Below are 19,850 nucleotides of genomic sequence, written 5' to 3' on the forward strand. Positions count from 1 at the left end.
TCTCCAGTTCCAGTAATCCCTGTTGTCGTGATGTGGCTGCTCCTCAATATCATTCCCAAAAGCGTCGTACATTAGTATATATAATGGATGTTATACCATCAGCGCCTCCACTTTATCCTGAACTTCCTAAGGATGCTGAAAACTTTAGGCTCAACAAAGCAAATTTAATCTTGGCTTACTTGGAAGGGCAGGCAAAACACTACGAAAAAGTTAGAAAAAAGTACGTCAGAGCCCGGACTACGCTACATAAGATTGCGATAACTTCAGGATCCATTTCTGTTGTGTTAACAGGCTCCGGCGTTGCTACTTCGCTTACTGGACCGGGAATAATTGTTGGGGTTCCTTTAGCCGGCGTTGGGGCAGCCTGTGGTATTATTTCGGCTGTTGCTACGGGCATTATGAAACAGTTGTCAAGCAAAATATCCAAGCATGACACGACAATAGCTCTGTCAAGGGCTAAAGTAAATACAATTACCGATCTTGTCTCAAAGGCTTTGCGTGACAGAAAGATAGACGACGTAGAATTCTCGCTTATTCTGGCCGAAGAAGACAAATACGAGAAATTAAAGTCGGACATAAGGAATAAAAAAACAGTCGTAAAAGATCTTTCCGAGGAATCTCGCAAAAAGATCTACCAGGAGGCAAAAGAAGAGCTTCAAAGAAAGCTTGCTCAGTAAACATCTGCTTCGAAAAGAGCGTGACGGGATTCTATTTACATATCGAACGTCAGTCTAGAAAATATGCAGATTAAATATAATAATTTTCACATACATAAGCGTCCAGATGTGTCTGGCGTTCGCTCGTGATCGTGGACTTTGGAGCTGGGGAGGCCTAAAGTCCCGAGTTCGATCCTCGCTGTAGACGCATTTGGACCGGTTGCTGTGAGTGAAAAAAAAGCCTCCCCCACTCACAGCAACCGTGGGGGGAGGGGTGGAAAGTGCGATTCAACCCCGCGATGGGGGGTTTCGCGATTGGAAAAGTCAGGGGGTGTCTCGGGACGCTGTCCGGAGTTCACCCTCTGGTGGGTCGTAAGAAAGATATATGTGTATGTCCTAGAGGGCGTCTGGCGCGGGATGAAATAAGCCCCGTAAGCCCAAAATGCAAAAAACCCCACTGGGGATAGATTGGTGTTCTGCGCGATGCGTTCCCCAGTGGGGTTTCTGGCAAAATAAACGCCAGTTTTGCATTTTTATTTTCTCGGAATCCATCCTAATAGGGGGTGGTTGGGGTCTATTTTGTAAAATATTTCGTAATTTACGTCAGGATAATAAGGAATATCCTTATCCAGCCGACAAAACATCCACTCGGCTTTTGTCATATCAGAAACCCCGGGAATAGACTTACCGGTAATTTCAGATAAAAGATAGGGAATAGCTTTGTAATATTTCCCTAGCTTTAATTTTTTCAATGTCTTCCGTAGACTTTGCGGGGTTGTCTCTTCTAAGTGGTCTATGATTTTCTTCCTTACTTCGTCGCTTAAATATACCGGTCGATAACCTTGGATATGACTCATCCAGTCCCTAAAGTATTTTATTCTTTTGTATGGGGTCTTCTTACGACCTCCATTGGCGTAATATTGCTCTCTGGTAGCATTTGGTACGGCATTACGAATATTCTTACCACATTCGTAACACTGTGCTGACGTGTCGTCTTCTATTTGCATTTTCTTACCACAACACCAGAAACCCTTGGGCTTGGGTATGTTAACTTTGGATCTTAGGCAAATTATACAGAAGTCATTGGTGAACTTTTTACATTCATGCATATATAAGACAAATATTTCCAACACAGCAGTAGTAAGGGACTTCTCGCGAAAGCAAACAGTGTAACGCACCTACTTCACACGGGTTATTTCCATGCCGCCAAAAAGTTTCCCATAGACGCTAACGCGGGTAATTCCCGTGAAAATGACATAGGTTCCTGGGGACTTCGCGAGTCCCCCTTACTGCTGCTTCCAGTGACGTAACTTGGAGAATACAATGGATTCCATGGTTACGGGAATTACCCAAAACGATTGGATGAGAAGCGTTATCCGGAAAAATGCGAAATCTAGCCTCCTCGATAGGCTCTTCACGAGCTAAAAATGAGTTGACTAAGCAGGCGCTTAACGAGTTGATCACCTTGTATCTAAAGCATGTATATTATATATCTGTATTTAGTTAGCATTTATATTATATTTTTTTAGCTGTAATTGACCTTTGTACTTTACCGTGGTTAAATAAATAAATAAACATCAAATAAACATTCAAACCTTGATCGACTTGACACGAATCGTAACCTTCAATGTCGGACTCCACACCTACAGTCCTACAGACAGAAAAACACGCATTGGACATAGATGACGTACATGAAACTCACGCTTACAAAAAGATGTTCATAATGTTTATTTCTTCGACAATAAGTGCCTTATTGGCAGAAAACATGGTCTACTTCATGCAATCTTGGGAAAAGTTATAAAAAAATTAGAAAACTATTGGACGTTTGAAGTTTACTAGAGGGTTTCATTGGGAAAGTAAAATGAAATTCGATATTTTCACAACTGTCCGCCAACAATCTACTTTTGTAAACATCCTCTCTTGCTACGGTAAATCCCGTAAAAGCAGTTGTATCCACATTATTCCTTTATGTTTTGTAGGACTATAAATTCATGCTGGATTAAAATGTTTATTATTGAGGTAAGTTTGGGCAAGAATGAGTTGAACTCAAATGCAATGTGAATAAGGTCCTTTTACCGTCGTGCTCGCCTTAACACCCAAGGCTCTGAAGAAAGAAACCCTTCGGTAACCTAAATGTTGTTTTTTTTTTATCCAGTGAAACAAAAAATTTAAGGGACTTTGCATTAATAGCCAAAAGGTGCAGAAGAGTAAAAATATAAAAGAGTAGAGTAGGCAAAACAAAACTTATACCCCTGATTTCTTTATTCATGCATATGCTGTATTTTTATATTTCAACAATATAGCTATTAAAAGAATTGGACGTTATCGTGAGATATGCCTACGTTTAGTACAATAGAACAGGAATAAGAGAGTCGCGACAGTTGGAAGAAGAGTTGAGGAAGATAAAAAAAAAAAAGGTCGATTTGAATCGAAATTATTTATTTTCATTCATTTACGAGAATTCCGTGATATTCACTTTTCGTGTCCTTCTAAATTCTGTAGGACTATAAATTCGCATTCCACTTAAATATTTAACAATGAAGTACGTATATTTGAGCAAGTACAAGATGAAGTCAAAATGCAACTAAGGAAATTTTTCCGCAGCGGTCGCCTTTTCGCCCTGTCTACTTCACCTCACCAAAGGGTAATTACAACAAAAGACTGGGTCGTTTCTTCACAAATGTTATGGGAATAAATTTATGATTTAGAATAAAAACTGTAACAAGTTAGACTCAGAAAGTCCATATTGAACTGGAAATGTAAAATTAGGATGGTGTCCTTCTCTGCGTGTTATACCTCTTGGGATCAAAACGCCCTTAGGGCTTTGCGCCTCGGTCGTCTAGACGCTATCGCATTATTAACTAATAATTATTTCATTACCTTTAGTTTCCTCACGTAGTTTAATCACAAGTTCCAAGTCATGTCTTAGAATATTAATCTCTTGATATTTAAAATACTATGAAATATAAGAACTTGATTTTTGCAAAACCTATTTTATCCAAAATATTCCTTCAATTTATGTAGCGTTATCAATTCATGCTTGATTGAATTATTTTGAAGTATTTTTGAGCAGTGATAAGTGGAAGCAGACATTCAAATGAGTTAATTCTACCGCAATGTTGCTTTAAAACCCAAGGAAACAACGTACTTTCCCCTCCCCCCAAAACCCCTCCCCCCCCCCCCCCCCCCCCCTTTTCCCTCTTTTTTGCTTTTTCCTTAACCAAAGGATGTTCAAAGCGGAAAGCTTTCAAGTATTTTCTTAGCAAACAATTATGGGGGCTTAAAAGTTTGACTTATTTTAACCTTGGTTTAATCACAGTTTGGACCACCTTTCTTGTCTTATGTAAATCTGGCGACACCAGGTCGAATCTGCAAAGACAAATGTGATTTTGTTCAGAAATGAAAAAAAGGCAAAGATCAAGACATGAAAAGAAATTATAATAACAACACTATATTCAATAATCATCTCAACAATTAGACTTTTTTGATTGCTGGTGCATAAAGAGTGCAAGAGATGTTCGTAGATGAATCATTCTAGATCTTCTGTCACATCGAGTACAAGCATTGGACACACTGGTTAGAAAGCACAGGTCAGCAAAGGTAATCAGTTGAACATTCCGGCAATTCTACTTTTAACTTAATTATTAAAGGAAGGTCGTTGAATTCGGGCTCTTTTCTCAGTTTTAACATTTCTGACAAAAGATGTAATATACAAAAGCCTACCCTTTTTCATTATACAACTCTATTTACAGGTTTTGTCCAAAAAAATACGGAAAATTCCTATTATTTTTAAAATGTTAGTAAAATAGAAACGCATACCTTTTTAGTCGTTTGTTTAGCTTAACACAAGGTACATCACATGGGTACCTTTTTTCATTCATGTAATTTGTTCATATTTTAAGTTATTTTTTATAAACTTAACTGTGATTTAACACGAAACATAACATAAAACAACCATCCAAGTTTACAAACCGTTTCAATTCCTCAAATTACTTCAATTTACTAAGTCCGATCCTCACAAAGTACTTTTCTTTGACTGCAGTGTGTTTTGTTCATTACAGAAGAAAGAGAAGCTATGTATCATAACCGCTTTCTTTGTTTGGTTATTGTTGCTGTTCTGGCTACAGTTGCAGTAGGCTATCGTAACAAAGGTGAGTTACGTTTTGAGAATAAGGATATTTATTATTATATTATCACGCATTAATATCTTAAATTCTTCTATTGCGCAGTTTCCATTGGATCAATACATATCCATCCAGAAGCTGCTTTAGACGCCATCATAATAATAGATACAATATTAATCATGGGAGTTTCAATAATACATTGCAAATAGTATTTACGATAAGAATTAGCAAAAAAAAAAAAAAAAAAAAAAACGGATCTGAGTTAATACACCCATTAAACATTACTAGGCATGTACTGCTCAAAGTTATCAACTCTTTAGTTTTAGGTTATAGGTTGCTACTCCGCGTAATCTGATTGGCTGATTCACTCCCAAAACCTATGCTCTGTATAAACGGTAAAGATATGGCTGATTTTTTGATTGACAACTCACAAAAATGTTTTTAACTCCAAAAGTCTAAGTACAATACAAAGAAACCTTCCATTTTTGACGTTTCTTTAAGCCGATTTGACAAATAAAGGAATTGTCAATCGAAGCCTCTAGAAATCGAACAAAGGATCCCCCTTTTATTGACATAGATGATGAACTCACTTGTTGACGAAGCGCAGGCGGAAAAATTCAAGAGCAATAGATAAGTTTTTAGACATCTTTAATATTTTGATTCAGTCAAAAAGACACAAAAGATAATTCATTGCTGACATTGTTGTAAATTACAACTTTCTACCAAATGTTGCGAGTTAAGCTTCGCAAAGCCTTGATAAGCCTTTCTGTTTTTCAAAAACACATTTGCGTCTTCGATCAATAACTCAATTTTTTTATATTTATTTTCCATTCTTGTGGTTGTTTTTTTGTTGCTTTTTAAATTATTATTATTATTATTTCCTTTCTTCTTTGTTCTTTTTTCCTTCCACCATTATCTCTCTCTCTCTCTCTCTCTCTCTCTCTCTCATTAATACTTTGTACGCGTTTGCGTGCATATATGCTAGAAAAATCGTTTCATGTAATATTTCTCCATCCCAGATTCTTCATCACCAGATGACAAAATAGAAGGAAAGGGCAACAGGATGTTGGTGCCACAGCATCCGCCGCTGGAGAGATTACTGGTTTTATAGAGATGGTTGTCCTAAAGGACACGGCTATAACGCACATTGCTTCTCAATTTTGGGAATCTGCTGTCTTAAAAAAAGAAAGGGCTAGATATCAACACCTTAAACTCAACATATAAGTAAAAGCATTCCCTGAATTCTATTGTAAAACGTTAGTTCTGGTTAATCAAACCTGATTAAAACATCTTAGTAATGAGAATATCGTCAGTCTGTTAGACTTTAACGTTATCGTTATAGCTAAATATTGACCCATTCCACATTAAAGAAATGTCATGTGATAATAAGACTAAAATGTATATGCCTTGGGTGAGTTCATACTTAACTTGGGAATGTCGTTTTTATTTGTGAAAATTACTTTTGGAGTTGTTTATGTTTATTTTTTATAAACCTAGCCTATGACCTACATTGCAATTTAAAGCCCTAACAGCCTGTCTGTTCTATGAAAACGCTCAAAAAAGCATGCTCAAAAATTAAAGTTAGAGCTCCTATTGCACTATAGAACCGCGTATATCATGATAAATAAAGAATCTTTGTTCGTACAAGCCCAAGTATGCTAGGTCTAAATAACTGCTGTTGAGTGACATAACTGAAGTGATCATCATCTGTTCTCCCAAAACTACAAGACCAAAACGGTTAGAAAAACAGACTTTAAATTTGCATAAGCATGCACGCATCCGCTGATTCATAACATCGTGATCGCAGGCGAGATACCTAGAGTTTGTCAGATTCCTGTACTAATTCGGATTATTGTTTAAAAACTGCTTGAACATCGGCGTAGAAATGCGCCAAAATCACGGTCGAATTGGTGCGTTGCAAACATCCCCAGGAGAGTCAAAAAACAAAAATGGCGGCCATTGTGGTGGAGTTAACAATGGATGCTAATGGAAAATCTTTTGTTAAATGGCACCAACATGGCCCCGATGACGTAACTTGCAATATATATATGAAGAATATGTGAAATCTGAAATCTTAGACCAACGTAGCACACTCTTTTTTTAATATATTCACAGCCGATCAACATAGTTTTCTTTTATATTGGAATATGAAGCATGAGGAAAGGCTCTGAGAAAAGAAACACGTCGGTAACCTAAATGGTTTTTATCAAGTGATATAAAAACATTTAATGGACTTCATGATAATAGTTAAAAGTTGCGGAATAGTAAAAATATAGAAGAGTAGAGTTACACATTTCTTTATTATTGCATATGCTGTATTTTTATATTTCAACAATGTAGCTATTAAAAGAATTGGACGTTATCGTGAGATATGCCTACTTTTAGTACAATAGAACAGGAATAAGAGAGTCGCGACAGTTGGAAGAAGAGTTGAGGAAGATTAAAAGAACAGGTCGATTTGAATCGAAATTATTTATTTTCATTCATTTACGAGAATTCCGTGATATTCACTTTCCGTGTTCTTCTAAAATTCTGTAGAGCTATAAAATTCGTATTCCACTTAAATATCTAACAATGAAGTACGTATATTTGAGCAAGTACAAGATGAAGTCAAAATGCAACTAAGGAAATTTTACCGCAGCGGTCGTCTTTTGGCTCTACCTACTTTACCTCACCAAAGGGTAATTACAACGAAAGACTGGGTCGTTTCTTTACATATGTTATGAGAATAAATGTATGTTTTAGAATTAAAACTGTAACAAGTTAGACTCAGAAATTCCATATTGAACTGGAAATGTAAAATTAGGATGGTGTCCTTCTCTGCGTGTTAAACCTCTTGGGATCAAAACGCCCTTAGGGCTTTGTGCCTCGGTCGTCTAGACGCTATCGCATTATTAACTAACAATATTTCACTACCTTTAGTTTCCTCACGTTGTTTAAGCACAAGTTCGAAGCTAATTGCCTTTTTGACGCCAAGTCATGTTTTAGAATATTAAGCTTTTGATATTTAAAATATATTAAATATAAGAATGTGATTTTGCGCAAAACCTCTTTTATCCAAATTATTTCTTCAAATTATGTAACATTATCAATTCATGTTTGCTTGATATATTTTACATTGAAGTCTTTTTTTAACAAACGATTATGGGGACTTAATGTTTCAACTTATTTTTAACTTGGTTTAATCACAGTTTGGATCACCTGTCATGTAAATCTGGCGACACGAGGCCGAATCTGCAAAGACAAATGTGTTTTTGTTCAGAAATAAAAAAAAAAAAGGCAAAGATCAAGACATGAAAAGAAATTATAATAACAACACTATATTCAATAATCATCTCACCAATTAGACTTTTTTTGATTGGTGGTGCATAAGAGTGCAAGAGATGTTCGTAAATGAATCATTCTAGATCTTCTGTCACATCGAGTACAAGCATTGGACACACTGGTTAGAAAACACAGGTCAGCTAAGGTATTCAGTGGAACATTCCGGCAATTCTACTTTTCACTTAATTATTAAATGAAGGTCGTTGAATTCGAGCTCTTTTCTCAGTTTTAACATTCCTGACAAAAGATGAAATATAGGAAAGCCCACCCTTTTTCATTGTACAACTCTATTTACAGGTTTTGTGAAAAAGGTTTCCCTTTTTCCCCAAAAAGACGGACAAATTTGTTATTGTTTTTAAAATAATAGTGAAATAGAAACGCATACCTCTTTCGTCGTTTGTTTAGCTTAACACAAGGTACATCAATAGGGTAACCTTTTTCATTGAGTTTCAAGAAATTAACGCGTATGGGCAGCCTTTTTTGAAGTTAGGCGAACCAATATGGACGTGCAAGGAATAAGACGCGCCTAATCATACGTCATCAGTCACGTCTTATCCATCATTATAGCTAGGCTGTCGAGAACTGATAGCCAATCACAGGCGATTCTCTTTGAGTGGACAAGCGACAACGATATTTCGAAAAAGCCTCTCCATTATTGTAACTCTATGCCATGTACTCGTTGTTTCGATGAGGGGTACCAAAGTTCGTGCTTTGCAGCTTCCAGCGGAAAATGCAATCAAAGTACCCCCTTTTAAAACTTTTCAAACTAAATAAGCTGTGCATAGAAAACGGGAGGTAATTTTCATATGCCTTGAATTCTTGAAACTCAATGAAAAAGGGCACCCTATTGATGTACCTTGTGTTGAAAAAGGTAGGAGTTTTCTATTTCACTAACAATTTAAAAAGAATAATCGATTTTTCCATATTTTTTAGGGAATATGGTACCTCTTTTCACACAATCGAAAAACAGAGTTGTATAATGAAAAAGGGTAGACTTGCATCATTTGCCAGGAATGTTAAAACTGGGAAAAGAGTCGGAATTGAGCAACCTTCATTTAATAATTAAGTGAAAAGTAGAATTGCTGGAATGTTCCAAAATCTAGATCCAACAACATTTGCTTTTCAATTGCAACATTGCTGGACTGTCTTGTAATTTGTTCATATTTTAAGTTATTTTTTATAAAATTAACCGGCTGTGATATAACGCGAAACATAAAATAAAACAACCGTCTAAGTTAACAAACCGTTTCAATTCCTCAAATTACTTCAAATTGCAATTTCCCAGCCTGGCAAAATCCTTTTTGTTTTGTTAATTGCAGAAGAAAGAGAAGCTATGTACCATAACCGCTTTCTTTGCTTGGTTATTATTGTTGCTCTGGCTACGGTTGCAGTAGCCGATCTTAAGGAAGGTGAGTTAAGTTTTGAGAATAAGAACAATGTCCTTAATCTTAATCTTAATCTTAATCTTAATCTTAATCTTAATCTTGATTTTGATTGTAATTAAAAGTTACTGAATTAACAAATACAATACATTTACTGTGTTTGCACACGCTAATGCAAACCGAGATGTGAATGGGAGAATTCGAGAGCAGATCAGTGCAAACACGAGCCATAGGCGAGTGTTTGCACCTGCTCGAGAATTCTCCCAACCACATCGAGGTTTGCATTAGCCTGTGCAAACACAGTAAATGTATTTTATTTGTTTTATAAAATTATTTTCTTCGATTAAAACAAAAAAAATGAAACACGATTGAATAAAACTGAAGAATTTAATTCAAAGTTTTAAATACAAATTCTCCTTACATACTTGTACATTTGCAATAACCAATCAGATTGAGCGACAGAAGACGCTTAACCAATCAAATTGCGAGTTTGATACAAGCCTCCAAGCATGAAATTCAAGTTGAGAATTTCTTATTTCAAAGCGAGAAGAAGCCAAACTTTAGCGACTTTCTCCCTTGAAAAAGAGGCTTTTACAAGCAAATCTTGATAAAATAATAATTCCAAAGCTTAACCAATGGCTTTAGTCATTCTAGACTGAAAGAAAACACTATTTTGAGAGCTAGAACTCGCTAAATTCAAGCTTGATTTCCGTGGGTGTTGTTGAAAGAGTTCGGCGAGATTCTCCGAGTTCAGGCTGACAAATCTGGATTTTTGCTTTTTTGTTGAAGTCTCTTCTGGTGGTTCTACTATTTCAGAAGCTTCCTCGGGTAAGTCAAAGTCTAAGCTTGGAAAATTAGCCATATTTTTCTAATTTTACGGGAGTTATGACTATTTGTGTACAAGCACAACTTCCAAACAAAACTCAAATTTTCCCGCCGGTGTCGACGAGCGTCACAACCGTGTTTGCACAGGGAAATGCAAACACGGCTCTCGGCCAATCACTGCACGCGTACTATCTGAATTATTTTATAAAGTTGTTTATATAACATTATTGATACATAAATATATGGTATTGAAATATTGTTAAATTATTTTTAAATTAGTATTGTTAAACTCTTTTATTATATTCTTTTAATTATCATATTACTTTATATTTATCTATAATGAAAATTTTTTTGTATTTTGTAAAGCGCTGTTGAACCGCTGGGAATTGGCGCTCAATAAAACGTTATTATTATTATTTATTTATTATTAAATTATCTCGCGTTAATATCTTAAATGCTTCTATTGCACAGTTTCCTTTGGATTAATGCATATTTTTGTAAAAGACCTATCCAGAAGCTGCTTTAGAAGCAATCATAATGATAGATAAAAGATATAATGAAATGGGAGTTTCAATTAATACAATGACAATAATTTTACGACGAGAAGTAGCCAGAAAAACAGATCTGAACAAATTAGAGCTAATTAGTTTTTAGAGCAGATTGAAATGAATACCATATTTCAGGAGCAGAGAGAGCAAAACCTTGTCCAACATTGTCGCTTTCTTTAGTAATAGTTGATTAGACGAACGGATAATCTATGAATCACTTTTATTTCATGAATAAGAATGCAACCTATATATTATGACTAACTATGACTACTAGCCATGTAGTGCTTAAAGTTATCAACTCTTTAGTTTTAGATTAAAAGGTTGCTACTGCGCGCGCTCTGATTGGCTGATTCACTCCCAAAACCTATGTTCTGTATAAACGGTAAAGATATGGCTGATTTTTTGATTGACAGCTTTCAAAATTGTTTCTAACTCCAAAAGTCTGAGTAAAATACAAAGAAACCTTCCATTTTTGACGTTTCTTTAAGCCGATTTGGTAAATAAAGGAATTGTCATTCGACGCCTCTAGAAATCGAACAAAGGATCCCCCTTTTATTGACATAGATGATGAACTCACTTGTTGACGAAGCGCAGGCGGAAAAATTCAAGAGCAATAGATAAGTTTTTAGACATCTTTAATATTTTGATTCAGTCAAAAAGACACAAAAGATAACTCATTGCTGACATGGATGTAAATTACAACTTTCTACCAAATGTTGCGAGTTAAGCTTCGCAAAGCCTTGATAAGCCTTTCTGTTTTTCAAAAACACATTTACGTCCTCGATCATCAACTCAGTTTTGTGATATTTATTTTCCATTCTTTTGTTATTGTTTTGTTGTTGTTGTTGTTGTTTGTTTGTTTATTATTATTATTATTATTATTATTATTATTATTTCCTTTCTACTTTGATTTCTTTTTGGTTCTTTTTATCCTTCCACCATTATCTCTCTCTCTCTCTCTTTAATACTTTGCACGCGTTTGCGTGCATATATATGCTAGAAAATTCGTCTCATGTAATATTTCTCCATCCCAGATTCTTCATCACCAGATGACAAAATAGAGGAAAGGGCAACAGGATGTTATTGCCACAGGGTCCGCCGCTGGGGAGATTACTGGTTTTTTGCAATTAGATGTCCAGATGGATACGGCTATAAGACATATTGCAAATCGTATTTTGGTCTCTGCTGCCTTAAATGAAGGGCTAGATATCACCACCTTAAACTCAACATATAAGTAAAAGTATTCCCTGAATTCTATTGTTGAATGTTAGTTCTGGTTAATCAAACCTGATTAAAACATCTCAGTACTGAGAATATCGTGTATGTTTTCAGTCTGTTAGACTTTAACGTTATCGTATGACTAAATATTGACCCATCCCACATTGAAGATATGACTTCTGATAATAAGACTAAAATGTATATGCCTTGGGTGAGTTCATACTTGGGAATGTCGTTTTTATTTGTAAAAATTACTTTTGGAGTTGTTTATGTTTATTTTTTATAAACCTAGCCTATGACCTACATTGCAATTAAAAGCCCTAATAGCCTGTCGTTCTATGAAAACGCTCCAAAAAAGCATGCTCAAAAATTAATGTTAGAGCTCCTATTGCACAATAGAATCGCGTATATCATGACAACCAGAAAATCTTTGTTCGTATAAGCCCAAGTATACTAGGTCTAAATAACTACTGTTGAGTGACATAGCTGAAGTGATCATCATCTGCTCTCCCAAAACTACAAGACAAAAACGGTTAGCAAAACAGACGGGAAATTTGCATAAGCATGCACGCATCCGCTGATTCATAACATCGTGATCGCAGGCGAGATACCTAGAGGTTGTCAGAGTCCTGTATTAAGTCGGATTTTGGTTTAAAAACTGCATGAACATTGGCGCAGAAATGCGCCAAAATGACGGTCGAGTATGTGACATCTGAAATTTTAGACCAACATAGCACGCTCCAATTTTTTAATATATTCAAGGCCGATCAACGAAGTTTCCAATATCAAACAATGAGTACGTGTCAAAGCTCTCTTTCCCTGTCTTAAAAAAGGAACTGGGGAGAAGTATGTTTTTTTCGTGTTTTTTTTTTTTTTTTTTTTTGTTTGTAGTTTTTTCTTGTTTTTCGTCTTCGCCAAGCTCATGAATGTCTCTCAGCCGTTTCGCCAGCCGACGAGCACGCTTGTCCGCCATCTTTGACTTCAGGGTAAAGACCCGCAATCCAAATATGGAATTATATGATTCCATATATGGAGTGACCTTTCTCAACTACAACTTTGACACTAATGTATGGAGCTAAACTTGATTTTAATTTGGAATATGAAGCACGATCTTTGAGATAGAAATGCATTTTTTTTTCTTATTTTAACAAAGAAAACACTAAAGCAAAAGTTATATTTAGTCTCAGATCACACATTTCAGATATCGGACCGTCAAGGTTTCATTTTCTGAAATAGGTGTACACTTTGCGAGTCAGTGTTTGTATATCCACAATGGCATTGCTGGAGTTAGATGATTCACTATGTCTTAGCTGCACTTGCAGTTAGTTGACTATGCATAATTTTACTATTGCATTACGCATGGAAATGTCTTGAAAATGCCGTTAATCTTATCAAATTAGATGTCCGATTTTACATGCATACCAAGGATTTGTGTGTACGGTTCTTTTTAAAACACTGAATTTTCTAAGTCCTATCACGTATTATTAGCCATCCTGAGGTCAAGAGAAAAGCTGCGTCGAAGTTGAGGGAAAAACTGCAATGTATTTTGGGACTGTTGTAGGGAATATATTTCCTAAGATGGCGTCTATCCGATTGCCCCCTAAAACATCCCAAAAATGCATTGCAAGCAAACTCGACCTAGTTTTTTCTCAAACTTGGAATGGATAATATGCTATTGTTTTAGATCAGATGACAGCTTAACTGTAATAGGCGTAACACATAAGAAAACATCCGTATTGTACGAACGAAACAATGAATCACAATTAAAACAAACAGACTGGTTTTCATATCACCATACACATTACCTTCTGATACTTCTGTCAGGAAAAAAAAAAACAATAATCAAAGTACAAATAAAAGCACGTGCAAAGCTGTTTCGAATTGTGGTTTGACTGGTGACTTATGGCTTGTATTTTGGTACCACAAATCAGAAAAACGTCTGTATCAATTGATGACATGTAATAAACTTTGTTCGAATTCGAGTGTTCATACCATTATTGTAATTTAGCTTGTCAAACCTTATGTTGGATCCAAGTTTTCCGGTATCACTCTAGAAAACTCTTGAATTGTCAAGAATTTTCTATGCAGTCTGGTTTTTCGCTTTTTTATTCAAATAAGTTTGCGGTGAAGTTGCTGTTTCGAAATGTAGAAAAAGAAACAAAGCAAACGATACGACAAAGGCTCTTGATCAAAAAGGTTAATGTCTTTTATGTTCTATTTGATCATTAGTCATTTCATTCTACGTATTAGTATTGTTTATTTGATAAATAAATTATTTATTTGAGATTATTTCGTGATATTGCATTTTTTTCAAATATTATTCTACTTTCACGCTATATTATTAGTATTTGTCAATTTATTCTCATATTTAGCATTTTCGTTTTCTTTATTGTCTCATGAGTTTATTTACTGGATGAATTTCTTCCCTACCTCCTAACGACATACACCGAATCTTGTCTTTTTGTATCATAGATCAAAGAGGATGGATTCTTTTCCGCTGACCTTCCGCCTTATTTTTACTGTTTTCTTTCTTCTATCGTGTGTGAACTTGTCAGGTATGTTGAAGTTAGAAACAAAAGTAATTCATCATTAAACTAGCTCCCGATAGACCTTTGGTTTTGGATTGCCTAATAGACCACACTTTCTTACAAATTTAGAAACCAAATGACACCTGATCTTATTATCACCTTCATTTATAAAACACTTCAAACAGTTGCTTTTTAACAGGCTTCCCTTGACCGGAAGAGTCTTTTAGAAGGCAATATTTCGCATAGAGCAAATGTCTTCATGTAAAGATGTCTGCATCTTTGTAGGACAATACTTGATGTTCTCTGTCAAAGAAAAAAAAACTGTGATATTTCTGCATTCTGCTCTTTTCAATTGGTTGTGTTCCTTAACTTATATAATTGTGTTACAATCCAAAAAAGCTCATGTATTTTAATAGACTTCCCGCGCAAATTAAGCTTCGCCACTGAAAAGAATGCGACATGCAGTTGAACAGTTTTAGTCAAAATTCGAGCCACTTTATATAGTTAAGTTGCTGTATAAAAACGACCGGAGAAAATCAAAGACAAATTACTATGCGTGTCTAAATAGTTTTTATTACTATATACTCGCGCGCGACTTTTCGTAGGCAGTGATAATGTGATATAACTAAATACATTGCTACCCAGAGCTTATGTAACATTTGGATCTGATGTGACATTTGACATTTATTTATTTATTTATTATTGTGTCCAACAGATGGGCTAACGTGGATTTTACAACCTTCGCATAACACGTTTGGACATGTTGGATCTACTGTTCATATTAACTGGCATTATGATTGCAACCAGACATTTGTTTTATCTACAATTATTTACGACAATAGACAGATAGCCCAACGACTCCCAACTACACACAAATATATTTTAATAAAGAATGATATGGATGCTCATTTCTCTGTTATTGGTGGATCGAATGTAACAATTATCATGTCTGATGTTGATAAGGACAAAAGTGGATCATATTGCTGTGAGGTTATTTGTATTGGTGAATCATCAAGAAAGTCATGCACGATGCTCTTCATATATGGTGAGTAACGCACCCAGACTGCTGTATGGAATAAATCAAATAAGAAAATAAAAAAATAAACAATAGTTCTGTCAACATTGCAATCAAATATTGGGTTGGAAGCTCATTATTTCTGCCAAGTAAACATAACGCAGGCAAAAGCAGCTGTTAAAAAATGCATAATTTATCTTATAATGTGAGAAAATTTTAAGTAGGTTGAATATAAGATATTTGATCATGAACATGATATCTTCAATCGCAATCAAATTCAAGCGTACAATCCGAATTGACATCAAAAATCAAAGTAATAACATTTCTCCCACATTGCATATACTCATCATCGAATTCATCATTTCTATCATTTCCTTGAAGCTTCAAAGCAATAAATTTGTCCGAAAGGTAGGAGAAAAAATAAAATGTTTAAAGTAGTCGAGCTTACCTTAATCAATCCGGGCCTCGATTCTTGCATATTGGTATGTTTGCGGCAATCGGAACCTGGCTTGATGAAAAATTGTCACCAATTTTTCTAATCCTGACTTTCACGCTCAGCCAGCAAGAGCAAAATCTCACATTCATTCTCTCTCTATTTCTATTCGTAGATTTGCCTCGTATCAACTATCTGACCTCGCACCTTTATGGAAAACAAGGAGATTCAATAACATTAAGATGTAATGCCTCTGGACTTCCAGCACCTCGTATTTCATGGATACACAAGGATACCCACAGAAAAATAGCTAATTCCAGTGTGACGTCATTCAACATCACTGGTAAATCATCAGGAGGAAAGTACTGCTGTCACGTGTCAAACGATTTTGGGGAAGAGACCAACTGCACGTCCCTTGAAATAATAGGTAAACGGCTTTACATAAACGTACATAAATATACAACTCTACCAATCGCTATAATAGTCAACGTTCGATATTCTGGTTTAGCCATCATCAAGCACAAACGAATCTGAGTCAACGCTCCCAGCGAAACAGAAGAACAATTACGATTACATTATGTTTTTCCCTGGATCCTCGACTGGAGTTGTTTTGGGCTTCAAAACTCTATCAGAATATCGAAATTTGGCTATTACACTTGACTAGTATGAGCAAGAGCTATGTTTATTGTCTTTTTTTTATTTATTTATTTATCGTATCTTTGCCTCGCATCTTTTATCTAACCTCAAACCTTTATGGCAAACAAGGAGATTCAATAACACTAAGATGTATTGCTTCTGGAGATCCAGCACCTCGTGTTACATGGATACACAAGGATACAAACACAATAATAGCTAATTCCAATGTGACGTCTTTCAACATCACTGGTAAAGCGTCAGGAGGAAAGTACTGCTGTCACGTGTCAAACGGTTTTGGGGAAGAGACAAATTGCACGTCCCTTGAAATGACAGATACGTGGCTTTCATAGTAGGATATCAAATGCTTATCACAATAATAATTGTACAGATGGGTTATTAAATTCTTTACATCTTAATTTCATCAATATTTTGAACAAGCAAACAAAACAATCAATAATAATCAAAACTAATTAACTTTTTAAGTTTCAATAAATCGATACCAATCAATCAAAAATAGTTAGTAAAAAAATACAATAGTTCGTCCACTTCCTAGAGCTTCTTCGCTTGTCACACACAGAGATTTTAGTATGAGGCTACATAAAAAATTAAATGAATTTCTTCCTTTCTTCTTTCGCGAATCACTGAGCATTTTACGCCAACTCTTGCATTGAAACCTTTGTGCGTGAAAAGCATATTTCCAAAGTCGCCTTTTGCTACATTTGGGTCAGTTTCTATACATACGTATTTCATTGTTTTGACATTAATGCCTGCATTTGAAACAATTTTTTGAAGGAAACAGAGTGGAACTCTGATACGTAATATTAAAAGAACTAACAAGCTTTAGTAAAAATACACAGGTGATTATTGAAAGTCTCGCGCGCTGATTGGTCAAGAAACTCGCACTATCGCAATATAATTATCTCCAGCGATAATCCAAAATGGCGGCCAGCCGCTTTGTTGCTGTTACCGGGGAAAATGTTTTTCATCTGGTTTTCTTTTTTTCTTTTTTTCTTTTTTTGAAAGAATCACCTGTGTATTTACACTAGAGCAATTATTTGCCTCAGCCTCAGTGACTATCGGAGACTATTCACCTCGCGTCTCGGTAAATACCCCTGATATTCACTTCGCCTTCGGCGAATAATTGTAAAATAGTACATGAACGTACGAAAAAAAACAACCATTTTTTTAAAATCATAACATATCACTTTCTCTCTGAATCCTTTTAAACAATGCTAGTGACCTTGATATATTGTTGATTTATATTATAATACTTGTCATTATTTTTCGTCTTACAGAATATCAACCAATAAATACAGTGCTGAAATCGAACAAAACTTTTACAACAGCAAATGAGACACTCAAAATATTCTGTAAAGCAGACGCATCTCCCCCAGCAAATTACTCCATCGAACAAGGGAACAAAAAAATGGTCAACTCCACTGATGGTTATGTCACAATTACTGCACCGCAGAGAATGGATATCTTGATTTCAGTTGTATTGCGAAGAACAAATATGGACAAGGAAAAAAAGTCCATCTTAAAATACCCATATATCGTAAGTAACAGTTATAAATAACGGTATTTAAAGCTATAATTTCCTCCAATAATTTTTCCTTGCATTCTTTTTCCTACCTTCGTTTTTTCGTTGTTCTTTATTTTATTTTATTTTTATTTTATTTATTATTTATTTTATTTTAAAATTGCTAATTCATTATTTATATAATTAATGTGGAAATTATTTTACAAAATGTTTTACAATATGCAAACTCTGTCATTTAAAATTAGATTAATTAGATTAAAATCTAAATAATATAATTATAAGTATCAGAGTTTGAATATTTTACATCCAGTTCTAAATATTTTCTTGCTTTTTTCCAAAATATGCAATTATTTTGGAAATATAATAAGCAATTATTGGACAAAGTAAATCAATAAAAATAAAATTATGTCACGTGAATTATCACGATTGAGGCTGTGTCATGTGCCAAACGCTTTTGACTGGAAGGGATAAACCCCGGGTGAACCCATGATCTAATAATTATTTTTATATGTCTCATTATTTGATGGAGAATTTACTTTCATATTATTTGAGATAAAACCAGACTGTATTTAAAAGTTTATTTTTGGGATACAACCAGATAACTCAAAATCCCTTGAGATATAAATAACGACAAAACACCCGCCATGTTGGTTGTTCTAACAAGAGAAGCTAATGAGGAATGCTTCGTAATCGTCAACCAACATGGCGGCTATGACGCAACATGCTGCTCAATAATTGATATGATAAATGAATCATCTGCAGAAAAAGCACTAGATAAATCATTTATCGTGAGCAAGTCACCTTCCAAGCTATTGAATTTTGGTAAGATGAGTGTTCTTAGGTAATCAGAGATTAGTTAGTAAAGTGTACAATAAATTAAACCAAGAGATTAGTGAACTGGTAGCCAGGAAAGGTAAACAGCAGTACTGGTAACAAGTAGACCTATTTACACAAATGTTATCAAAGTTGCAATTCAGTGATTCTTACTCAATGTATTAAAGCTCTGCGTCTACGTCGAGTGTCACGATGAGGACCACAATGAGAGACTGTGTACTTTGAAACTAAGTAATCTTATGCGGTTTCGCAGCCATCTTAAATAATAAAATAACATTGTTGAAACAGAAAGCTTTCATCACCGAAGTGTTTTTCAGAGAGGTCCTGCGTCGTGCAGGCTAAACCAGGGGCGGATCTAGGGGTGGGTTTTGGGGGTTGCAACCCCCCCCCCCCCCCCCCCCCTATGAGAGCCATCGTGATTTATTATTATTATTTTTTTTTTTCATGACAACACCAACAGCATCGCGAGTTTTATTAAAACAGGAGTGCCGAACACATTTCGCTCGCTTTCTTTTTCTATATGTCGTGTGTGGTACCTGAAACGCAACCATGGTCGCCTGCAGGAAATAATCGTCTCCCTAACCCTTTGGTCTGCTATATCTCTTTACCACCTCAATCAATGCTACAACCCCCCCCCCCCCCCCCCTGGAAAATATCCTGGATCCGCCCCTGCAAACATTTGTAGCCAGGCCTCTCAGCATGATTCCTTCGCCCAACCAATATGCTTAGTTTTCAAATGCCAGCCAAACCACACCCCCCCCCCCCCCCAATTTTCTATTTTTTACGC

The 19,850-nt window shown here is 35.5% G+C and overlaps 2 protein-coding genes and 1 long non-coding RNA gene across 7 annotated transcripts in view; 2 read left to right on the forward strand and 1 right to left on the reverse strand.

The window, feature by feature from the left end:
* The first annotated feature begins 4,038 nt into the window (after window positions 1-4,038).
* Window positions 4,039-19,850, forward strand: part of LOC148905627 (kappa-actitoxin-Avd4m-like) — a 53,937-nt gene continuing 38,125 nt past the window's right edge. Inside the window, exons 1-4 of one of the 4 annotated variants that reach the window (XM_089039703.1) lie at window positions 4,039-4,256; window positions 9,424-9,513; window positions 10,276-10,314; window positions 11,894-12,173. In XM_089039703.1, coding sequence (XP_088895829.1) covers window positions 9,438-9,513; window positions 10,276-10,314; window positions 11,894-12,057 — 279 coding nt within the window. In that variant the 5' untranslated portion in view covers window positions 4,039-4,256; window positions 9,424-9,437 and the 3' untranslated portion in view covers window positions 12,058-12,173. Of the gene's footprint in view, window positions 4,257-8,132; window positions 8,250-9,423; window positions 9,514-10,275; window positions 10,315-11,893; window positions 12,174-19,850 lie in introns of those variants that run through there. The other 3 variants (XM_089039701.1, XM_089039702.1, XR_016121643.1) reach the window with 3 other exon arrangements.
* The window catches only part of LOC148905628 (immunoglobulin superfamily member 10-like), a 65,270-nt gene continuing 59,677 nt past the window's right edge, over window positions 14,258-19,850 (forward strand). Inside the window, exons 1-2 of one of the 2 annotated variants that reach the window (XM_089039679.1) lie at window positions 14,258-14,273; window positions 14,550-14,632. In XM_089039679.1, coding sequence (XP_088895805.1) covers window positions 14,560-14,632 — 73 coding nt within the window. In that variant the 5' untranslated portion in view covers window positions 14,258-14,273; window positions 14,550-14,559. Of the gene's footprint in view, window positions 14,274-14,468; window positions 14,633-19,850 lie in introns of those variants that run through there. The other variant, XM_089039678.1, reaches the window with a different exon arrangement.
* Window positions 15,159-16,379, reverse strand: LOC148905629 (uncharacterized). The gene is made up of 2 exons (XR_016121646.1): window positions 16,069-16,379; window positions 15,159-15,671 (listed from the first exon to the last, which is right to left on the reverse strand). It is a non-coding gene; the product is annotated as an uncharacterized LOC148905629 (long non-coding RNA).

The sequence above is a fragment of the Actinia tenebrosa genome, unplaced genomic scaffold (assembly GCF_029948245.1).
Source record: "Actinia tenebrosa isolate PJP-AT-01 unplaced genomic scaffold, QUT_ActTen_1.0 PGA_scaffold7__59_contigs__length_16204524, whole genome shotgun sequence".
In the NCBI taxonomy this organism is placed as follows: Eukaryota; Metazoa; Cnidaria; class Anthozoa; order Actiniaria; family Actiniidae; genus Actinia; species Actinia tenebrosa.